General features: G+C 36.3%; 1 protein-coding gene across 1 annotated transcript; it reads right to left on the bottom strand.

The window, feature by feature from the left end:
• Positions 1 to 7,631: 7,631 nt before the first annotated feature.
• Positions 7,632 to 21,256, bottom strand: Necap1 (NECAP endocytosis associated 1). The gene is made up of 8 exons (XM_026415274.2): positions 21,151 to 21,256; positions 13,953 to 14,053; positions 13,694 to 13,798; positions 12,769 to 12,850; positions 11,828 to 11,936; positions 11,529 to 11,712; positions 9,647 to 9,749; positions 7,632 to 9,315 (listed from the first exon to the last, which is right to left on the bottom strand). The coding sequence occupies exons 1-8, from the start codon at positions 21,243 to 21,245 to the stop codon at positions 9,267 to 9,269; spliced, it is 828 nt and encodes a 275-aa protein (XP_026271059.1). The 5' UTR covers positions 21,246 to 21,256; the 3' UTR covers positions 7,632 to 9,266.
• Positions 21,257 to 23,028: the final 1,772 nt, after the last annotated feature.

Here is a 23,028-nt window from a genome sequence, read left to right as displayed (position 1 = left end):
AATAATCGCATTGGAATACATTTGAAAGATGAAATACATTAACCACATAGTGAATGGTTTCTAATTTTGCTTAGAATTATTCAAGTCTAGCTGATCAATTAGGATGGAAGCAGGGCTCTGTGCCTGTAAAGTTTAATCAATGTTTAACACATAGTTTTCTAGGTGTACTTGGAAGAGACTCTTTGACCAACACAGTGGAGAACCATGATCACATACAAGTCCCCTCAAAGATAATAAGCCTTGTAGAGACTTCAGGAATACCTTGAAGGCTGGTGGAGAATGATTCTGCCACAGCCTAAATAACAGTCTATGAAAATCTTAGTTTTATTTGTTTTGGAGTCCAGTGATTGAGGTCAGTAACATTCTCACAGGAAGAATGTTACATTATACTCCATGTTGTTATTACAACAAAACATGTCACTCATGTATCAAAGTAGGATTTGGAATCCTTTCAAAGCTACATAACACAGGTCCTTTGCCCATTTTTTAATCAGGCTATGTTACTTTTTTGCTATTGAGTTGCACAAGCACCTTATCTAATTTAGATATTGACCCCATCTTGGATATGTGGTTTGCATAATATTTTTCTCATTCTGACTGTTGCCTTTGCTTTTTTGTTTTGGTTGTTTCCAACACTGTGCAGAAACATTTACATTTGATCTACTCCATTTGTTTATTTTTTTAATTTAATATTTTTTTAGTTATTCATGGACACAATATCTTTATTGTTTATTTATTTTTATGTGGTGCTGAAGATCAAACCCAGTGCCTCACATGTGCAAGGCAAGCGCTCTGCCACTGTGCCACAACCCCAGCCCTCCATTTGTTTATTTTTGTTTATGTGGCCTATGCTTCAGATATCAAATCCAAACCATCATTGCCAAGGCCAATATCAAGGAACTTTTTTCCAACATTTTCTTCTAGTTTTATGGTTCATGTCTAATGTTTAAGGCCTTGATCTCTTTTGAAATAATTTTTGAGTATGGTGAAAGAGGGACTCAATTTCAATTTTTTATATACAGATACTGCGTTTTCCAATGTAATTGACTGAAGTGTCTATCATTTCCCCATTGTGTATTCTTGATTCCCTTGTTATTAGTTGTCTGTATGCGCATGATTTGTGTATAGGCTCTCTATTCTTTTCCCTTGGCCTATGTCAGTTTTTATGCCTTTCTCATACCACTTTGATAACTGTCATTTTGTAATTTAGTTTGAAACCAGGAAGTTTGTGTCCTCCAGGTTTGCTTTTTGCTTGATTGCATTGGCTGTTTGGAGTCTTTTTTGTTCCATATAAGTTTTTGGATTGTTTTCTCTGTGAAAAAAAAAATGTCATTGAATTATTGATAAGGATTGAATTGAGTCTGTAGATTGCTTTGGCTAATCTGGACACATTAACTTCCAGTCCACAAATGTAGAATATCTTACCATTTGTTCACATCTTTTTTTTATTTCTTTCATCAATGTTTTACACTTTTCAAGGTATAGGTATAGGTCTCTTTTCTTAAAAATGTGGTATATTCTTATGTAAATTGTTTTATTTATATATGACAGCAGAATGCATTACAATTCTTATTACATATATAGAGCACAATTTTTTATATCTCTGGTTGTATAGATAGTATATTCACATCAATTCATGTCTTCATACTTTGGTTATCTACTTGGTTAAGCTTATCATTATTTTATTCTTTTTGATACTAAGGCAAATAGCATTTTAATTCTTTTTCAGATAGGTCATCATTAATACACAGAAATGCTAATGATTTTTATGTTGATTATATTATCCTATAATTTTATTAGTTCTAACAGTTTTTTTTGTGGAGTCTTTATATATAGGTTTTCTAAACAGTAGATCATGACCCTTTCAAAGACAATTTTAGTTCTTCGTTCTTTCCAACTTTGATGTCTTTTTTTTTTTTTTCTTGCCTAATTGTTCTGCCTAGAACTTCCAGTACCATGTTAAATAGAAATGGTAAGAATGGGCTTCCTTCTCTTATTCTTGATGTGGAAAAATTGTGTACTTTTCACCATCAAGGATGATGTTAGCTCAGGCATATGATATATGGCCTTCACTATGTTTAAAGAAATTTCTTCGGGCTGGGGATGTGGCTCAAGCGGTAGGGAGCTCGCCTGACATGCGTGTGGCCCGGGTTCGATCCTCAGCACCACATACAGACAAAGATGTTGTATCTGTCGAAAACTAAAAAAATAAATATTAAAAAATTCTCTCTGTCTCTTTCTCTTAAAAACAAAAACAAAAAAGAAATTTCTTCTGTACCAAATTGAGTATTTTTCATTAAAGATTTTTGAATTTTGTCAAAAGCTCTTTCTGGACCTATTGAGATGATATATATTTTTCCTCCATTCTGTAAATGTGATGTACCATATTTATTTATTTGTAGCTGATAAACCATCCTTGCAGCCCAGGAATAAATCCCACTTAATCGTTGCATATGATTATTTTTATGTCCTGTTGAATTTAGCTTATTGGTGTTTTGCTAAAGATTTTTGCATCTATATTTATCAGGGATATTGACCTATAATTTTCTTTACTTATAGTGTTCTTATTTGGATTTGGTATCAGGGTAATGCTAGCCTTGTAAGCCTGGAAGTATTCCTTCCACTTCTGTTTTTTGGAAAAGTTTGAGAAGAATTTGGTGTTACTTCTTTAAATGTTTTATAGAATTCAACTGTGAAGCCATCATGTCCTGGGTTTTACTTTGATAGTAGATTTTTGATTATTGAATCAATCTTCTTACTCATTATTGGTCTGTTCAGATTACTTTATGAGTCATTCTTTTTTTTTATTTGCAATTAGTTTTTTTTATTGGTTGTTCAAAACATTACATAGTTCTTGATATATCATATTTCACACTTTGATTCAAGTGGGTTATTTTTTTTTCTTTTTTTAATTTTTATTGGTTGTTCACAACATTACAAAGCTCTTGACATATCATATTTCATACATTAGATTGAAGTGGGTTATGAACTCCCAATTTTACCCCAAATGCAGATTGCAGAATCACGTCAGTTACACATCCACAATTTTACATAATGCCCAATTAGTAATTGTTGTATTCTGCTACCTTTCCTATCCCCTACTATCCCCCCTCCCCTCCCCTCCCATCTTCTCTCTCTACGCCATCTACTGTAATTCATTTCTCTCCTTGTTTATTTTCCCATTCCCCTCACAAACTCTTATATGTAATTTTGTATAGCAATGAGGGTCTCCCTTCATTTCCATGCAATTTCCCTTTTCTCTCCCTTTCCCTCCCATCTCATGTCTCTGTTTAATGTTAATCTTTTCTTCCTGCTCTTCCTCCCTCTCTGTTCATAGTTGCTCTCATTATATCAAAGACGACATTTGGTATTTGTTTTTTAGGGATTGACTAGCTTCACTAAGCATAATCTGCTCTAGTGCCATCCATTTCCCTGCAAATTCTATGATTTTGTCATTTTTTACTGCTGCATAGTACTCCATTGTGTATAGATGCCACATTTTTTTTATCCATTCATCTATTGAAGGGCATCTGGGTTGGTTCCACAGTCTAGCTATTGTGAATTGTGCTGCTATGAACATCGATGTGGCAGCATCCCTGTAGCATGCTCTTATGAGTCATTCTTAATAGGTTGTATGTTTGTGGGAATTCATCCATTTCTTCTAATTTGTTGGGATACATAATTGCTCATAGTATTCTCTTATAATCCTTCATATTTCTATAGTATTGATTGTGATGTTTTCTCTCACTTGTCTTCTTTTTTTCTTAGTGTAGCTAAAAGTTTATCCATTTTGGATGACCTTTCAAAATCCAACTATTAGTTTCTTAATTTTTTTTTTTAGTTGTAGATGGACACAATATATTTATTTTTTTAATGTGGTGCGAGGATCAAACCTAGTGCCTCACTCATGTGAGGCAAGCGCTCAACCACTGCTACAACCCCAGCCCCTAGTCTGTTAATCTTTTATATTGTTTTTCTAGTCTCTGTTTCCCTGATTTTTACTGTTATTTTCTTCCTTCTGACAACTTTTGGCTACTTGTTCTTTTTCTGGTTCCTTGATGTGTAACATTAGTTATTTGAGACCTTTATTTTTTCTTAAAACAAGCATTTATCATCATTAATTTTCCTCTTGAAATTCCTTTTTTCCCATAAGTTTTGGTATATTGTTATTTTTGTCTCAAAATACTTTTTAACTTATTTTTTTGTCTTGCAGTGCTGGGAATCAAACATAGGCCTTACAACGTACTTGGCAAACACTCTACTACTGAGCTATACTCCTAGCCCCTTAATTTCCTTTTTGATTCCTTCTTGACACACTGGCTATTAAGAAACATGTTTGATTAACACATATTCATGAATTTTGTTTTAGTTAGTTTTTTTTCATGCTATGACCAAAAGATCTGACAAGAACAATTTTTTATTTATTTATATTTGTTCAAGAACAATTTTTTAATGGGGGGGGGGTCATGTCAGGCAGGGATTGAACTCAGGGCACTCGACCACTGAGCCACAACCCCAGCCCTATTTTGTATTTTATTTAGAGACCAGGTCTCACTGAGTTGCTTAATGTCTCAATACTTTTGCTGAGTCTGGCTTTGAACTCGTGATCCTCCTACCTCAGCCTCCCAAGCTGCTGGGTAATATTACATGAGTGCACAACTGCACCTGGGTAGGAACAATTTTAGAGGAGAAAAAGTTTATTTAGTGCTCACAGTTTCAGAGGTCTCAGTACATAGATATCCCACTCCATTGCCCTGAACCCGAGGTGAGGCAAAACATCATGGTGGAAGGGTAGAGAGGAGGAAAGTAGCTCAGGTCATGACAATCATGAAACAGAGAGCTCCACTCACCAGAAACAAAATATAAACCCTAATGCCTGGCCCCAGTGACTGACCTACCTCCAGCCATATCCTACACCACACAGTTAATCTCAGTGAATTAATGCACTGATTAGATCCATGCTGTCATAACCCAATCATTTCACCTCTGAACTTTTTTTTCTCTTCCCACATTTCCTATTGGTGCATTATAGTTGCACATATGATGGAATTTGTTGTTACATATTCATACATGCATACACAATATAACAATATAATTTCCCCCTCCCTCTTTACCTTCCACTTCTGATCTCTTTCCTCTATTGATCTCCCTTTGATTTTCTTGAGATCCCCTCCACATCTTTCTTTTTCTTTTTCCTCTCTAGCTTCCACATATGAGAGAAAACAAATAAGCCTTGATCTTTAGAATTTGATTTATTTCATTTAACATAAGGGTCTCTTAAGTCCATCCATTTTCCTGCAAATGACAATTTCATTTTGCTTCATGGCTCAATAAAACCCCAATGTGTTTATATACCACATTCTCTATCCATTCATCCAAGATGGACACTCAAGTTGGTTCCATAGTTTGGCTATTGTGAATTGTGATGCTATAAACATGGGTATACATGCATCACTGCACTGTGATGACTTTAATTCTTTAGGATAAATACCAAGAAGTGGTATAGCTGGGTCAAATGGTACTTCCATGCTTACTCTTTTGAAGAACCTCTATACTGATATCCATAGAGGTTGTACTAATTTACAATTCCAAAAGTGGAAGGGTTCCTTTTTCTGCACGTTCCCTCCAACAATGCTTTGTATTTTTTTTTTTTTTTTTTGGGGGGGAAGGGAGTTGGGAGCAAGTACTGGGGATTGAACCCAGGGATACTCAACTACTGAATCATATCCCCAGCCCCATTTGTTATTTTTGAGACAGGTTCTCACTAACTTGCTGGAACTTGCAATCCTCCTGCCTCAGCCTCCCAAGCCACTAAATTACAGGCATGTACCAGCATGCCCAGCTATTATTGTTTATATTCTTGATGACTGCCAATCTGACTGGAATGAGATGAAATTTCAGTGTAGTTTTGATTTGCCTTTCCCCAAATGCTAATGGTGTTGAACATTTTTTCATATATTTTTTGGCCAATTTTATTTCTTCTTTTGAGGCATGTCCATTTAATTCATTTGCCTATTTACTAATTGGGATGTTTGCATGGTATTTTGGTGTAAAGTTTTGAGTTCTTTGTATATTCTAGATATTAATCCTGTCAGAATAATAGCTAGCAAAAAAATTCTTCCATTCTGTAGGTTCTGTTCACATTCCTAATTGTTTCCTTTGCTATGCAGCTTTTTCATTTAATGCCATCCCATTTATTATTTCTTGGCATTATTTCCTGAGCTTTAAGAAAGTTGTTGCCTGTTCCTTCAAGCTGGAGTATTGATCCTACATTTTCTTCTAGGAGTTTCTGGTCTAATTACTAGGTCTTTGATCCATTTTGAGTTGATTTTTGTGCAGGCTGATGAGCTTTTGGGCAACACCATATATTCAAACCATAACACCAATTTCCCTTGTTATTGATTTTTAGCTTCATACCATTGTAGTAAGATATTTGATAGTTTCAACCATCTTAAATTTGTTAACTTGTTTTGCAGCCTAACATATGCCACATTCTGAAGAATGTTTCATTGGCACTTAAGAACATGTATTCTGTGTTCTTAGATGGTTGTTATATACATGTCCCTTAGGTCCATTTTGTCTAAAGTACAATTCCAGTTCAATGATTCCTTTTGATTTTGTCTGCATGCTCTACCCATTATTGAAAGTAGGGTACTGAAATACCCTACTATTATTTTACAGCTGCCTACTTCTCCCTTTGAATATACTAAAAGGTTTATAATTTGGTGCTCTGATATTGTATGTTTATTTACAATTGTCATAACCTCTTGAAAAATTGACCTCTATTACAATGTCTCTTATCTCTTGTTTATAATATCTATTTCATCTGATAACTAGTTTTAAATTTAAATATTCTTGTCCTTCACCAGATGTGCATGATTTACACAGTACCACACAGTATTATTGTTTGCTTGTTTGTTTGGTACCAGGGATTGAATTCACAGGCACCTGACCACTGAGCCACATCCCCAGCCCTATTTTGTATTTTATTTAGAGACAGAGTCTCACCAAGTTACTTAGTGCCTGACTTTTGCTGAGACTGGCTTTGAACTCATGATCCTCCTGACTCAGACTCTAGAGCCACTGGATTACAGGTGTGCACCACCGCTCCGGCCTTTCATGTTTTTATGCTACTAATTGGCAGCCTTTTGTTTCAGCTCAAAGAACGTCCTTTAACATTTCTTGTAAGGTAAGTCTTCTGTACCCACATATTCTATGACAATCACTGTACAAGAACTCCAAGATCTTTTCTAGTTTCCAAAGTTTATGACTGACTTTAGTTCTGTTTCTTATGCTGATTCTTTTCATTTCTGCTGATTATATTATAGGATGTGAGAGGTGGCCTTAGTCATGAATATAATTTGAGGCAAATGAAATTATGGTACCAGCAAATAAATAAATATTCATGTATTATAAGGCGTACTCTGTCCATTTAGAACCTTGAACATCAAGGTCTACTCTCAAATTCTTAAGGCCCCATTTCTTAAAAAAAAAAAAAAAAGTAATAGATATATATGCCCTTTTATTACTTACTGGCCCATTTATATTGGGTCAATTAAATTAAAAAGGTAATTAAATAGACAAAAGATAAACATCATTTTCCATATTTTTAATTACCATTATTGCACCAATACAGCATACGCTTTATATACATATATCTTAAACTTCATTTTCAATTTTTCAGCAATTCAAATACATAATATATTATCATCTTGAGAATACAAAGAACACAACATGGAGGAAGATTGAGAAAATAGGTTCCCAATAGTTAGTCACTAGTGATTCTACAGACTTTCTTTTTAGTGTTTTCTATTGGAATTTTAAAATGTCCTGCCATGGCTCTGCAAGAATAGAGCTGCCTGGAAGGGGAAGCAATGAAAATTATGGACCCAAAGTTAGAAAGAGTTAAGAATGGAATCCAGGAGAAACAATATATTTTCAAACTAAATATAAGGATCCCCCTTCAGCCAGAATGTAAATCTCCAAATAGGTGCTAAGGGAAGTAATTACATCCTCCCATCTAATTCTCAAAATTGCCCTTTAACAAACAAAATAGGTAGTGTCCATTCATCTGAGGAGGTGAACTGTCTTCACAGCATTGTAAAAGGAATGGCAGGGCAGAGGGAAAGGAAAGTGAAGGGAGAGCAACTTGCTTTTAAGATACCCTAGCTAGTGGGTATCAAAGTCCAAGACAAAACCTGTCACAATAAAGCTGTGACTCTCTAACATCCTTCATAAGTGACAATATATGTAATAGCAGCTTTCTATTGAAAAGCCAGATTGAAAAAAAAAAAAAATGCTTATGGAAAGGGGTCAGATACCCAGGCAGCAAGGCAATGTGGGTACTGAATAAGACTTAAGTGCTTTCAACGTCTCTGTTCTACAGATCAGGTTAAAAACACAACTCTTCAAATTAGGTCAAATAAAGGGATGAACATAAATTAATGCTGTGCTTCAAATGCAGCAACGAGGTGGAGCTGCAAGAAATCAAACACTTCTATGGAATATAACTTGGAAAGCACAGCCTCTTGAACTTCCTCCATCCCAGAAACATCCAAAGATGTCAAAGATGTTGCACTATTCAATAAACACAACAGTAGCGATGCCACCAATACAACCCTCTTATCATAGGAAAAGACATGTAAACACACAAGAGGGCGATGGAGCTGCACCTAGCGCTGGACGTTCATTGAATAGGACAAGCCTAGAGGCTATACAGAAGAGACCCAAGATACCCATCTTTCTCCAAACATACCCTTATCAAAATTCTGAATCTGTAAATACTGAGGTCAGCCTGTCCATTTTTAGAGTCTTGGGTTAGTGGAAAAGAAAGTTTCAAGGCTTTGTCTCCCCTGAAATTGTAAAATAGGGTTTCACAAAGAGGCACACAAGGATCATGAGATGATTCTAAAATAAGTTCAAGAATTTAAAAGATGGAGAAAAATTTTACAGATTAAAGGTCATTTCCCCTCAAAAAGACACTGGTCTTTTGAACCCTGCATAGCCAGCCACAAGTATACTTAAGATCTACTGTTCTCCTGCATTGGTAATCACCAGGAAATAACAGATACTCTCTTGGCTGTATAGCAAGTAATGACATAGAAGAGTGACATAAATCAACTTGAATATAATGGAAAAGCTATGAAGAAGATTGTCCATTAATTTTGGTTTGGGGGAGGGAAGAGGTTCCTAACCTCCCTCACAGATTGGTGCCCTCAACGTCATTTTTATTCTTCAAGTCTGTCCTTACTGTCTTGCAATGCTATTCAAAACTGGACCCAGTTGGATGGCTGTGGTGCCTGGTTTGGAACTGAGCTGCAAGACAGAAAGAGAGAGAAAGCCAAAGGCATAACATTAGCATAACTATACTTTATTTATTTATTTCCAAGAAATCACTGTCCAGAATTTCTAAAATCATACTTTGCACAAATTCTACTTACCAAGGCTTGAAATATCCCATTTAAACCTCACCCTGGAGTTTTCTTCTCCCACCATTCCCAACACAACTACATTTCTTTCCTAGAACTCCTACAAAAGACTCTATTGTGACTTGCAAATCCCCTGCTTTCCAACATCAAGATTAATTTGACCATACAAATCTTCTAAACACTGAGACAAAGTATGCTGGTTTCACTATGTTCACTACCTGGATGCAGTACTAAAGTCTCCCCACAAGTCATTGCTTGCAGAAACTGGAGCTGGTGCTGTTGTTGTGACAGGTACAGGAGAATCCAAATCTAAAAGGATATCTGAACACAGGTAAGAGGAGAAAAAAGAAAAAGGGATACAATAAAAATCCTGGAAATGTTCACACAAAAACCTATAAACAAATGTCACAGCAGCTTTACCTATAAGTGCCAAAAACTGGAAACAACCCAAATGTCCTTCCATGGATAACATCATAGAATACTACTCAGCAATAAAAGGGAACTATTGTTATACACAACTTGGATTAATCTCAAGAAATTTACACTCAGTGTAAAAAGCCAGTCCCAAATGGTTACAAACTATATGACTCAATTTATATAACATTCCAGAAGTGACAAAGTTACACAGAAAGAGACCAGAATAGGGTTGAGGAAAGAAAGACTAAAAAGGAGATCAGTGTGGTTATAAAAGGGTGACACAAAGGATTCCTTAGATTTATGGAACTATTCTGTAGCCTAGTTATAATGACCAATCTGTGACTAATCAATGCATGACAAAACTGCATAAAACTAAAGAAACATATACTCAAACAAATACATGTAAAACTGGTAAAATCTGGGAGATATAGCTCAGTTGATAGTGTTTGCCTCGCATGCACAAGGCCCTGGGTTCAATCCCTAGCACCACACACACACACACCAAAAAAAAAAAAAAAAAAATGGTAAAATCTGAGTAAGATTGGCAGAGATTTCAATGTCAATTTCCTGATTATGATATTTAATAATTTTATAAGATGTCACCATTGAGGGAAATTGGATAAAAGTTACACAGGATTTCCTTGTATTAGTCTTACAATTGCATGTGAACCTATAATTATCTAAAAATAAAAAGTTCAATTTAAAAAAAACAAATTTTAGATACTATTCCCAGTGCTGGTGACACCAAGAGAAGTGGTTACAACATTTTCACCTAAAAACTCCAGAAAGAGCTAGGGATGTAGCTCAGCTGCAGAACACTTACCTGGCATATATGAGGCTCTAGGTTCAATCATCAGTACAGGGCTGGGGATACAGCTTAGTGATAAAGCTCAGAGTGTGAGGCCCTAAGTTGAATCCCCAGCCTCCCTCCATCCCTGCTCCCCCCAAAAATCCCTAGTACTAAGAAAAAGAAAACAGACTTGGGCCGTCCCTACAGATGATTAGTTGCAGAAAGAGAAAACTTACCTTTAGAATTAATTCAAAAATTATTTGTATTGCCTAATACATTAAGTTAAAACTCCCGGTATCTAATATCTGGTTCTCTAATCTCAGGAAAATTCTTTTCAGTTCTAATGTTCTTATTTAACTATATCTTTTTCGAACCAGATAGATGAACACAATTCCTTTTCTCTCAACTGACTTTGTAAAGGATTAAGAAATAATAATAATTTACTAAATGGCTACTATATCCCAAGAAATGTGCTGGGTGTTATCCTATCATTTAACCTTACCATGATGACATAGCTTTACATCTCCATTTTGGAGAAAAAAAACTAAGACTCAATGAACTTAAGAAATATTTATCAAATGCACTCAGATATAAAGTATTAGAGCCACGATCATAATGTTGGTCTATCTGATTCACATGCCTAGAAGCATCTAACCAATGAACAATGAAGGAAACAGTTTTTTTTAATAAATTTTCTGTCAAAGAACCCACTAAATACAGTAACTAAGTTCACCAATTAAAAAAAAACAAAAAACAAAAAACTCTGATTCTTTGCCAAAATCACCTTCAAAAAAGTCACTTCTTAGCAAAAACATTAGTACTCTGTTAGAAAACTGGTTTATCCAATTACAACACTAGATATGATTTACCAAACTTAGAAGTTTTAGATTTACCTGAATTACTACCTCCATGGTTAGATTTTGGAATGGGTGGTGGAGTGACATGATTACTGATGGCAACTGAGGAAGATGGTGGGGGAATAGTGACTTTGCCTCCAGGGGGAGGAGGAAGTAAACTTAGGCCCCCAGCTCCTGTAGTCCTGGGCTTAGAAGCAGCTCCTTTCTTGGTTGTAATGTTCTAAACAGGAGGAAGAGGAGGGAGAGTGAGAGAGTGAGAGAGAAAGAGAGAGAGAGAAAGAAATGTCACAAACTTATAGAAGAACAGGAAAATACATTTAAAAAAAAATACTCACCCCAATACTCAACTTGATGGTCTGTCCTTCCTTGAAGCCTAGATCCAACTTGGGACGAGTATCCATTTCCTGAGATTCTTTGGAAATCTCAGATTCCTGCTTTACCCACCTTTGGAAAAACAGTAATTTATCTTAGTTTGCGATTCCCTGAAAGCAAAGTCTGACACACAAGTTTGGGTATATTTAGTTTGTATGAAATGGGATTCCAAAATACAGAGTAAGGAATCAGGAAAAATCAGAAAGGAAAAGGAGATAAGAAGCTAAGAAAGAGGCCAACTGGGGTTCAGTCCCATTAAGAACCCTCTGAGAAACCATAAAGAATGTGTATTAAACTGGTCCCTCTTCAAAGGAGGGCCTCTAGCCACCATTTCCTATCTCTGACAGTTGGACACTGTCCCAGAGTGGGTGTTCCTTAGTCCTCGCAGATTACACTCTTCTGCTAACCATGTGGCCTTCAACAACTTCAGAATCCTGAAGCAGAAAAGCAGAAATATGTTTGTTCTTGAGGTAGAAAGCTGATGATATATATGGTAGTGTCTAGCAAAGCTGTACCAAAATCGGGTGGGCTGAAGACATGAATGCACAAAACATACAGCTATATAAGTTAACAAAATTGGTACACAACTCCTCACTTCATATATAGCCCTGCTGTTAACTATATTCTCCCTCCACTTCCTAAAAGCAAGGGCAAATTTTCCGAGAGGCATAAACAGAAGCATCACAAATCATTGTACAAGGGATCTAAAACATAGACAATACAGAAAGAAACCAGAATAGATACAAAGATTAGGAAACAGGCATGAAGGGGGGAGATTTATATTCATAATTAACTAGTAAACCAAATAAAGAAACCACAAGGCCAAAGCAACAGTGCCCATTCAATTGAAAAGGGACACTCCCATAAGCATTTAACATGGTAACTAAGGACAAACTTTACTCACTTGAAGTGATCTTGCAAGGAAACATTAAAGTCAAAGGCATCTCCCCGATCTGTGAATCCAATGCCAATGAACGCACTTCGACCTGTGAAAAAGTCAGTAATACTAAGTATAAGAAGTTTCTGCCCAATGAAAATATGCAAGTTACTCTAACTATATAAAGTCTATGAATATAAAACATTTTCTCACAAGACCCACTCAGTAGGCTACATACAGTCATGGGCAAATTCTATCATTGTTTGTTTTTGTAAATAAAGTTTTATTGATACACAGCTATATCAATTATTGTCTACTGCTGTTTTCATAATACAACAGCAAAACTGAGAATGCTAGGTGCAACAGAGACTATTTGACCTGCAAAATCTACAATACTTCTTCCTGTTATAAACTATGAAGAAATGATTACGCCAGGAGTTGTGGCACATGCTTCTAATCCGAGTGACTCAGAGGTTGAGGCAAGAAGATCACAGTTTAAGGACAGCCTTGACAACTCAGGGAAACTTGTTTCAAAATATAAAAATTTAAAAAGGCCTAGGGATGTAGCTCAGTGGTAGAGTGCCCCTGGGTTCAATCCCAGTAGTGGAAAAAGAAAGAAATAATTGAGAATCACTGTCCTAGAAATACAGACTCAAGATGGTCCCACCAAAAACCACCACAAACCATAAAGGAGCAAAATGTGTCAATTCTTTCATTAGATATGCATAATTAATTTTAAGTCCTACCTATTAATTACCACATCTTGAACTTGTGTTCATATCTATTACAAATAACAGGTTAATACTTCTCCCTCAGCAGTTATAGCAACTTCAGAGAAAGAAAAGGAATAATTTAGTAAATAGAAGTAAGAAATACAATCAGAACACAATTTCACTGAAGTGCCTTGTCCATTTTCCTAACTACATCCCATTCAAAATCTCAGGTCCCTTACCAGTACCATCCTGGATCCGAATTACAAAGTAGCGGCTAGAATCTGTCACTGTCTCCACAGCAATACCAGGATATTGTTCTACTGGTGCCTGAGCAAAGAGCTCTCCTGACAAATAAGAAAAAGACCTCTGAGCAAAGGAAGCAAAAAATCAGAACTCCAATTAACAAGTATTTCCATTCTAGGTCCCCAACTTAAAGGTATTTATAAAAGCACGTTAAACCAAAACCCTTAATATATTAAAGGGTCACCTGCACTTTACCTGAAACTTTATCTTCGAGTTTGATATAGGCAATCTTTCCTTTTGAAGTAATTCGGAGACGACCGGTCCAATCAGGTTGGTCTAATTTCCAGTCAGATGCCCTAGAACAGGAAAATGGGAAGCCTCAGGCCTCAGGTACATTTCTTTAATATTACTAAAGCCTACCCATAATCATCTGCCACATTGCTACATGCCTGTCCTGAATTGCCTATTCTTTCTACTTATTAAATAATCAAAAAAATAACATCCATGATCTTCTTATATAGCTGCCTCTTGTTATGTTACTACTGGAGGATTTTAGAGTCTAAAAAGTGTCAACTAGAACAAGTATAAATAAAAGCCATAAAAAATATAAAATTTCTTGGAACTGGGGGTGTTGCTCAGTGACAAAGTGCTTGCCTAGCATGTGTGAGACACTGCAAAAAAAAATTAAAAATAAAAATAAAAAACTTCTTATGGGCTGGGATTGTGGCTCAGCGGTGGAGCACTCGCCTAGGATGGATGGAACCCGGGTTCAATCCTCAGCACCACATAAAAATAAAGGCATTGTGCTGTGTCCATCTACACCTAAAAAATAAATATTTTTTAAAAAAGCTCTTATAATGATGTTATATTCATACTATAGATTACATTATATATAATAGTGTTTTATTGATCAGGTAACAACAAAGTATATCTACTAATTGAAATATCCTGGGTAACAGAAGCCTTCCCAAATCACTGAGCATATTATCTTTCATTGAATACAGCCAATATTTACAGAGTGCTTATTAAGTCACAAGCATTGTTCTAGATGCTTGTGACATAAAAGCAAACAAAACATCCTCCTTCTTATTAGACTTACATTCCAAAAAAAAAGACACAATAAAAAGGCAACATGAGGGGCTGGGGTTGTGGCTCAAGTGGTAGAGCACTCGCCTAGCACCTGTGAGGCACTGGGTTCAATCCTCAGTACCACATAAAAATAAAATGTATTGTATCCACCTAAAACTAAAACATAAATATTTTTTTAAAGGCAGAATGATAAATAACATAACATAGTATCTTAGAATGTTATAAGTGCTAAAGTAAAAAGAAAATAAAGAGGCAGACATGAAGTTTGGGGAAAGCAGTGGGAGAGTAAACAGGTTGCAATATTCAAGAGGGTGGTCAGAGTATGCCTCACTAGTGGGTGGAATGTGTGCAAAAGTTGTGAAGTAAGTGAGGGGAAATACCTGGAGGATCAAGATTTCTGGGTCCAGGGAATGGCTAGTGCAAAGATGCTAAGGTAAGAACATGCTTGGGGGGCTGGGGATATGGCTCAAGCGGTAGCGTGCTCGCCTGGCATGCGTGCAGCCCGGGTTCGATCCTCAGCACCACATACAAAGATGTTGTGTCTGACAAAAACTAAAAAATAAATATTAAAAAATTCTCCCTCTCTCTCTCTCTCTCTCTCTCTCTCTCTTAAAAAAAAAAAAAATAGAACATGCTTGCCATGTTTGAGGGAAAGCAAGAAAGTCACTGTGCTTAGAATAGAGTAAGAGACCAAGAGGGAGAGGTACAGAGAGCCAGTTCATGCAGGAAGGGGTTTACAGGCTATCAAAACAACTTGGCCTTTTACTGAGTAAAAGAGGAGCCATTGCAGGCTTTCAGCAGATGTATGACATGACCTGCCTTATGTCTTAAAAGGATTAATTTGTCTGCTGAGTGGAGAAGAGATGTATGGACATGATGGCTGAAGCACAGAGATTAGTTAAAAGAGTATTGCAGTAATCTAGGTGATTCATGATGATGGCTCAGAAAAGATAATAGCAGAACTGGCTAGATTCTAGATATATTTAAAGGAAAGGGAGTAGGATTTCCTAATGGATTGGATATGTCAGAAGAGAAAAAGAGAAGTATAGGGTTATTTTAAGAATTTTAGCCTGAGCAAAGGAGTTACCAATAACTGAGATGAGGAAGGCCAAAGGTGGAGCCTCACTGGGAATAAAGATTAGATGTTTTCTTTTGGAGATGCTGAGTTCTAGATGTCAAAAAGATTTAAGAGGAGATGTAGACTAGGAAATTGAATATATGTGAGCCCAAATTCAGAAGAAAAATCTGGAATGAAAACACAAATGTCTGTAAAAACATTAGAAATACTAAAATGTATACTCAGATGATGTGTGTTTACATGAACTTGAACAAAATCTAACTATTACTTATGGTGGATTTTTATGAACATTTATAAAATTGTGACTTGTTTTGCCAGGAGTATAGAAAAGGGAGAGGAAAATAAAAGTTATTAATAATGCACCCCTTAAGAACCTGAAGACTAATACTTAGAGGCTAAAAAAAAAGTAACAATAAGTAAGGTATATATGAACAAAAATGAGTTTAACATAATATGCAAAAGGCTGAAATAAAGAAAGTAAAAAATGTAGCACAGGTTTTTGACAGGATTTGTAAGATAAATTCTTATCATTCCCTTCTCTTTTGATGCTCTGCCCTCCAAGAGCCTCAAGTATCTGAATCTGATCTAGATTAGAATACTCTACAGATCCCCTCTATTAATTATTTATATACTTAACGTTTACTTATTCTGGTCATACCAAAAGCTAGACTTAAGCATAAGTGAGCTATTGAAAATATTAGAAACAATCCTACTTGATGTATTTCTTCCAGTTCAGACTCTTTGTCTTTTTATCTAGTACCCAATTCTCTTGCTGAAAATCAGCAAATTCTCAGTAAGTAAAATGGATATTCATTACAGCAGTTTCCCTAAGCCATGAGCCTTAGTTCCTCTCCTACTCCAAAACCTAGCCTAAAGAACTCTTGGTTTTGCTGGTCTTTTGACAATACTATGAACTGATTTCACAAATTTTCATTTACATTAGCCTAAAACTGTATGTATAAGTCATTACTATAAATCACAATAAGTTTCCACATGTACCTTTTATTAAACCCTTAGAGCAGCCATGAAAAGTATGTCTCCCCACCCCTTTTCTCTGTCAATAAAGGAAAATAATGCCTAATTTCAATAATAATACCTAATTCAAAGTCCAGTATTCTTTACATTAAAATTAAAATACTACAGAATTTAATATTAATTTAGGTAGGGGAGGAAAGTAGTGATGAAGGAAAAAAAATTATAGAATGGAAAATCATTTTCTATTCATTTATAAATTTCTGATCAACCTATATTTTCCTTCTCTTTTGGTCCAAAAGTCTGATAAGCAGTGACTGTTTAGGAAGCAAGAGTTTATATAAAGTCATTTTATTCCCTTTGATCTTACTTGTCACTCAAAGGTAGGAATCCCCCTGCTTGCTAAAAAGCCCAATTTGTCCTTTAAAGGCAGCCTAAAGAATAAATCATGCTCATAATGTAAAATGGGATCTGGGAAACAATAAGAAAGACTATTCAGACAAAGAAAAAAGTAAATTTATAAAGTATCTATTATACGCCTGGCATTAAGCCTATTCTTGTAAAAATTGAGAAAATCTTACAAGGTAAGTACTGCTATATTCATTTTTACAGATAAGAAGCCTAAAGTTTGATACAGTTAAGTGATTTGCCAAAGGTAACCCAGCAAAAAAATGAAGAGATACAATTCAAACTTAATTCTGCTGTATTCATTCACCATACTAAAGAAGAAAAGAAAAAATGCCTATCGAAGGTTAAAAATTCTAATAATCATGGAAAACACAGTAGGATAACAGGAAAGGGTGCAAAGGAAAATTAAGAAATTGCTTTAATGGCTCATTGTAATTAACTGATATATAAGTAAAGGCTTACGGATAAACTAGAAAGTAAAGGTAAAGAATGCAAATAGGTGAGAGTGAAGATGTTTTTAAATGCCTGAAGTAGAATATAAGAAATAGACTTCAACTTCAATGTGTATCATATCATTTAGAAAGTCTTAACTACTGAAAGTTCAAAGTCATGAGGTATTTGACCTTATTTAGCAGTTCAAGCTATGTTAATTTATATGATGAGGTTTATCTATATTGTCTAACTAATTTCTTCTTTCATTCAGCATTTACAGAGTGCCCATTAAGTGTCACACACTGTGCTAGACCCTAAGAATACAAAATTTAAAAAGACCTCAGGTTGTTGACATTTTACCTACTCTGGAGAAACAGGAATATGAACAATCCACTACAAAAGAGAATGCAGAGCACTGAGATGGAGACAACCAAAGGGTACCAATGAAACACAAAGAGAGCATACCTAAATCAGAAAGGAAGAGTCAGGCAGGGCTTCCCAAAGAAGGTTATGCCTAAGGTGAGTCAAAATTATATATTAACCGTAAATACCATCAAAACCATGATTTCTATATATGGGGTCTAGCTGACAGCTTCTTGAAAATAGAACTAGTTCTTTATTTTTTTTTTTTCTGTTTTCTTTTTTTTTTTTTATTGGTCGTTCATAACATTACATAGTTCTTTTTTTTTTTTTTTTTTTTATTGGTCGTTCATAACATTACATAGTTCTTAATACATCATATTACACGGTTTGATTCAAGTGGATTATGAACTCCCGCTATTACCCCTTATACAAATTGCTGTATCACATCAGTTACCCTTCCATTGATTGACATATTGCCTTTCTAGTGTCTGATGTATTCTGCTGTCTGTCCTATTGTCTACTATCCCCCCTCCCCTCCCCTCCCCTCCCCTCCCCTTTTCTCTCTCTACCCCTTCTACTGTAAATCATGTCTTCCATTTGTATTCTCTTGACTTACCCCTCCTTACCTCTTATATGACATTTTGTATAACCCTGAGGATCGCCTTCCATTTCCATGCAATTTCCCTTCTCACTCCCTTTCCCTCCCACCTCTCATCCCTGTTTACTGTAAATATTCTTCTCAAGCTCTTCGTCCCTACCCTGTCCTTGTTTACACCCCTTATATCAAAGGAGTCATTTGGTATTTGTTTTTTAAAGATTGACTAGCTTCACTTAGCATAATCTGCTCTAATGCCATCCATTTCCCTCCAAATTCTATGATTTTGTCATTTTTTAATGCAGAGTAATACTCCATAGTGTATAAATGCCACATTTTTTTTATCCATTCATCTATTGAAGGGCATCTAGGCTGGTTCCACAGTCTTGCTATCGTGAATTGAGCTGCTATGAACATCGATGTAGCAGTGTCCCTGTAGCATGCTCTTGTTAGGGCTTTAGGGAATAGACCGAGAAGGGGAATAGCTGGGTCAAATGGTGGTTCCATTCCCAGCTTTCTGAGAAATCTCCATACTGCTTTCCAAATTGGCTGCACCAATTTGCAGTCCCACCAGCAATGAACAAGAGTGCCCTTTTCCCCGCATCCTCTCCAGCACTTATTGTTGTTTGACTTCCTAATGGCTGCCAGTCTTACTGGAGTGAGATGGTATCTTAGGGTAGTTTTGATTTGCATTTCTCTGACTGCTAGTGATGGTGAGCATTTTTTCATGTACTTGTTGATTGATTGTATGTCCTCCTCTGAGAAGTGTCTGTTCAGGTCCTTGGCCCATTTATTGATTGGGTTATTTGTTATCTTATTGTCTAATTTTTTGAGTTCTTTGTATATTCTGGTTATTAGGGCTCTATCTGAAGTGTGTGGAGTAAAGATTTGTTCCCAGGATGTAGGCTCCCTATTTATCTCTCTTATTGTTTCTTTTGCTGAGAAAAAACTTTTTAGTTTGAGTAAGTCCCATTTGTTGATTCTATTTGTTAACTCTAGCGCTATGGGTGTCCTATTGAGGAATTTGGAGCCCGATCCCACAGCGTGTAGATCATAACCAACTTTTTCTTCTATCAGATGCCGTGTCTCTGATTTAATATCAAGCTCCTTGATCCATTTTGAGTTAACTTTTGTGCACGGCGAGAGATAGGGATTCAGATTCATTTTGGTGCAAATGGATTTCCAGTTTTCCCAGCACCATTTGTTGAAGATGCTATCCTTCCTCCATTGCATGCTTTTAGCCCCTTTATCAAAAATAAGATAGTTGTAGTTTTGTGGATTGGTTACTGTGTCCTCTATTCTGTACCATTGGTCCACCCGCCTGTTTTGGTACCAGTACCATGCTGTTTTTGTTACTATTGCTCTAGTTCTTTAAAAGGTAAACTCACAAGGGCCCAGTGCATAAGTCTGCAAGTACAAAGATATTGCTTCATGATAAATGAACCTCGGCTAAAGAGGCAAAATGGACCTATGGAGAAGATAACTTTTCAGCCAAAGTAATGGTAAATACCAAGAGAAAAATCATTATGGTAATATGAATAAGAGAGAGAAATAAGAACAGCATGTGTAATTATGATGCTTTGATGTTTCTTATATTCTTTCCTATCTACTATGATTACATTTTTCTCTCCAAAACCTCACTCGATGTACATAAGAAGAGCATTTTTTTCTATTTCACAGATGAAAAAACTAAGCCTTGGAGAGGCTTAAGATTTCCCCCCAAGTTATTTAATGCCAGGGCTCATACTGATATTTTTTTAACTTCTATGCCAGTGGATTATCTTTCAACTACATAACATAGCACTACTCAGACCTTCATAGTTACTGGATTATGAGGTTGTTGGTTAGGCCCTACCAAGAAAATGCTGCATTAATTCTGGACAGAAACACCACAGAAAATGAGAGGAAGGAAAGGAAGATAAAAAAAAATACAATATAACCAAGAAAATATATTGAAAAGAAGCATAATAGACAATCATTGGAAAACTTATGATCATTATATTTGCCACTAGCAAAACAATCGTAGGAAAAACCGAACGATGAATAATGATACTTGATGTGAGACTGACAATACAAAAGATAAATTTGATCATCCAACAGTGACCAATAACACAATGATTACCCACATATGTGCAGTGGGTACTGGAAATGTATTTGTCAGGGATTGGGGAGAGAGGATTACAAGCTGAAGGACGCACTTAAGAACGAACAGAAGGTGAATGGCGATGGAACAGATATGAATGGATGTGGATGATGGGGAGCATATGGATGTCCCAAGAGAGATGGGGGAGAAGTGGAATGATTCAGGATGGTAAAAAAGAAAAAAAAAAAAAAGGATAACTGGCGGAAACAAGACCAATGATAATGAACTCTGTAGAAGTGGAACAAGAGAACAGGACGGTAACAACCCAGAGGGTAAGCTAGCAAGGTGACAACCTAGAGCAAAGACAGCGTGCTACTTTAAAAACAGAAATGTCATTCCTGACACATGTGCGGCAGTGCCTCAGAGTTGGTACCTGTAACCGCGGTTGGAGGCCCGGGGTGGAATCCGGTAGACGCTGACGTCCGGCTTTACACACAGCACAGATTCATACTCCAACTCGGCCGCCATCTTGACTCCGCTCTCCGCCGCCAGGGGCGGGGCGTAGAGCCGGGGGCGGGACGTTGAGGACGGGAGTTGCGTAAGCGACTACTTCCTCTGCGTCACTTCCTCCCGAGTTCGGTTTCAATCCTGAAATTAACCTCTTCGATGGCGTGGGTTAGGGGATCCATATTGGAACCTGGGAACATTGAGGATACCCTGTTCACCATCTTGAGTAATGGCAAAATGCCTTCTCGGCGAACGACTTACGTTATGAAAATCTCTGTCCCGTAGAAAGCGCCATCTTGCCAGCAGGTCCCCGCATCTCTCAGAAGGATGGGACCTCATCTGGAAATCTGGCTGAGTGCCTTCCAAGAGCCACTTTTTAATCATAGGTTCCTGGCAGGAAAATGATACCTCCTCTTGTGGAATCTCATACCCGGTACCTGCGGGAAATGTTTGGGACACTCATGGACACGTGCTTTTTACCTTCCAGAATCTGTTAAAAATGCCCAGCCTGATTTTTTTTTTTTTTCCTGTCGGAGAGCAACTCTTTACTTCGGACTTTAAAGAACGACACCTTTTGAAATATTTTGCTGTGCTTTCCAGTGTGTACTGTGATTACCTTTTTGGAAAATTTGACCCTGATACGCTTTAAATGGAATCAACCGATTTGTGATAACTCAGGAAGCATAATGAACTATGTAATGGCTGCTATTTGCTCCTGCTTCTATAATGATAAATACTAAGGAACTCTGTACCTGTGTGCACTCCAAATATAAACTTACCACAACACTATAACTTAGAAATGCTTTAATTAGCACAGATAGCAAGTGCCAAAACCTAGATTGGAGCTCATTTGTGTGACTAAGCAAGTGGCAGTTTTCAACACTTAATTGTATTGACTGGTTGAATTATACCTCTAATTTTTCTATTCTACCTAGGAAAATGATATCTTAAAATATTAAAAGATTATAATTTTGTTACTGTTGAGGAGGAGGAGCTTGGACTATTCCCAAATACTGTTGGCAGAAATGTAAATTACCACAGCGTTTTGAAGGGAAATCTAGTGGAATTAACCAAAATATTAAGTATTTGTAACCTTCAATTTAGCAATTTCACTAATAGGTATTTTAGAGAAATCCTGATATGCATAAAAAGGTATATGCAATGATGGTTATTTCAGTAAAGAAATATTGGAAAACATGAACTATCAATAGAAAATGGTTAGTGGCATATCTGTTACTATGGGGTGATTTGCCCTAGGAGTAAAGAAAAATACACACACACACCTATTAAGGCCATTAAAAGGAATCCAAGTAGCATCGTGTCACATGCCTATGATCCCAGCGACTTGGAGGCTAAGGCAGGAGAATTAAAAACAAAAGAGAGATCCAAGATTAAAAAAAGGGGGGGGGACTGCAAAAACAAAACGAAAAACAACTATCAATTTATGTCAAAACACAAAAATTACATGTGTAGGGCTAGGGACATAGCTCAGTTGGTAGAGTGCTTGCCTGGCATGCACAAGGCGTTGGGTTCAATCCCCAGCACCACAAAAAAATAAAAAGAAAAAAATTTAAAAAGATTGTGTGTCCATCTACAACTAAAAAAATAATAATTTAAAAAATTTTTGCCCTGGATGGATGCAAGATTAAAAAAAAAAAAATTACATGTGTATGCATGTAAGTGGATTTAAAAGGGTTTCAAAGAATAGAGGACTGGATGGGAGAAATATTTTATACCCCATATATTTCTCTGCTTTTCCATAATTATAAAAAGAATAAATAGGAAAGACAGTAGAATGAATCAG

Source organism: Urocitellus parryii, chromosome 5, assembly GCF_045843805.1.
Source record: "Urocitellus parryii isolate mUroPar1 chromosome 5, mUroPar1.hap1, whole genome shotgun sequence".
NCBI classification, from domain to species: domain Eukaryota; kingdom Metazoa; phylum Chordata; class Mammalia; order Rodentia; family Sciuridae; genus Urocitellus; species Urocitellus parryii.
Note: the sequence above shows the minus strand (reverse complement) of the source record. Positions and strands in the feature narration are given on the sequence as shown.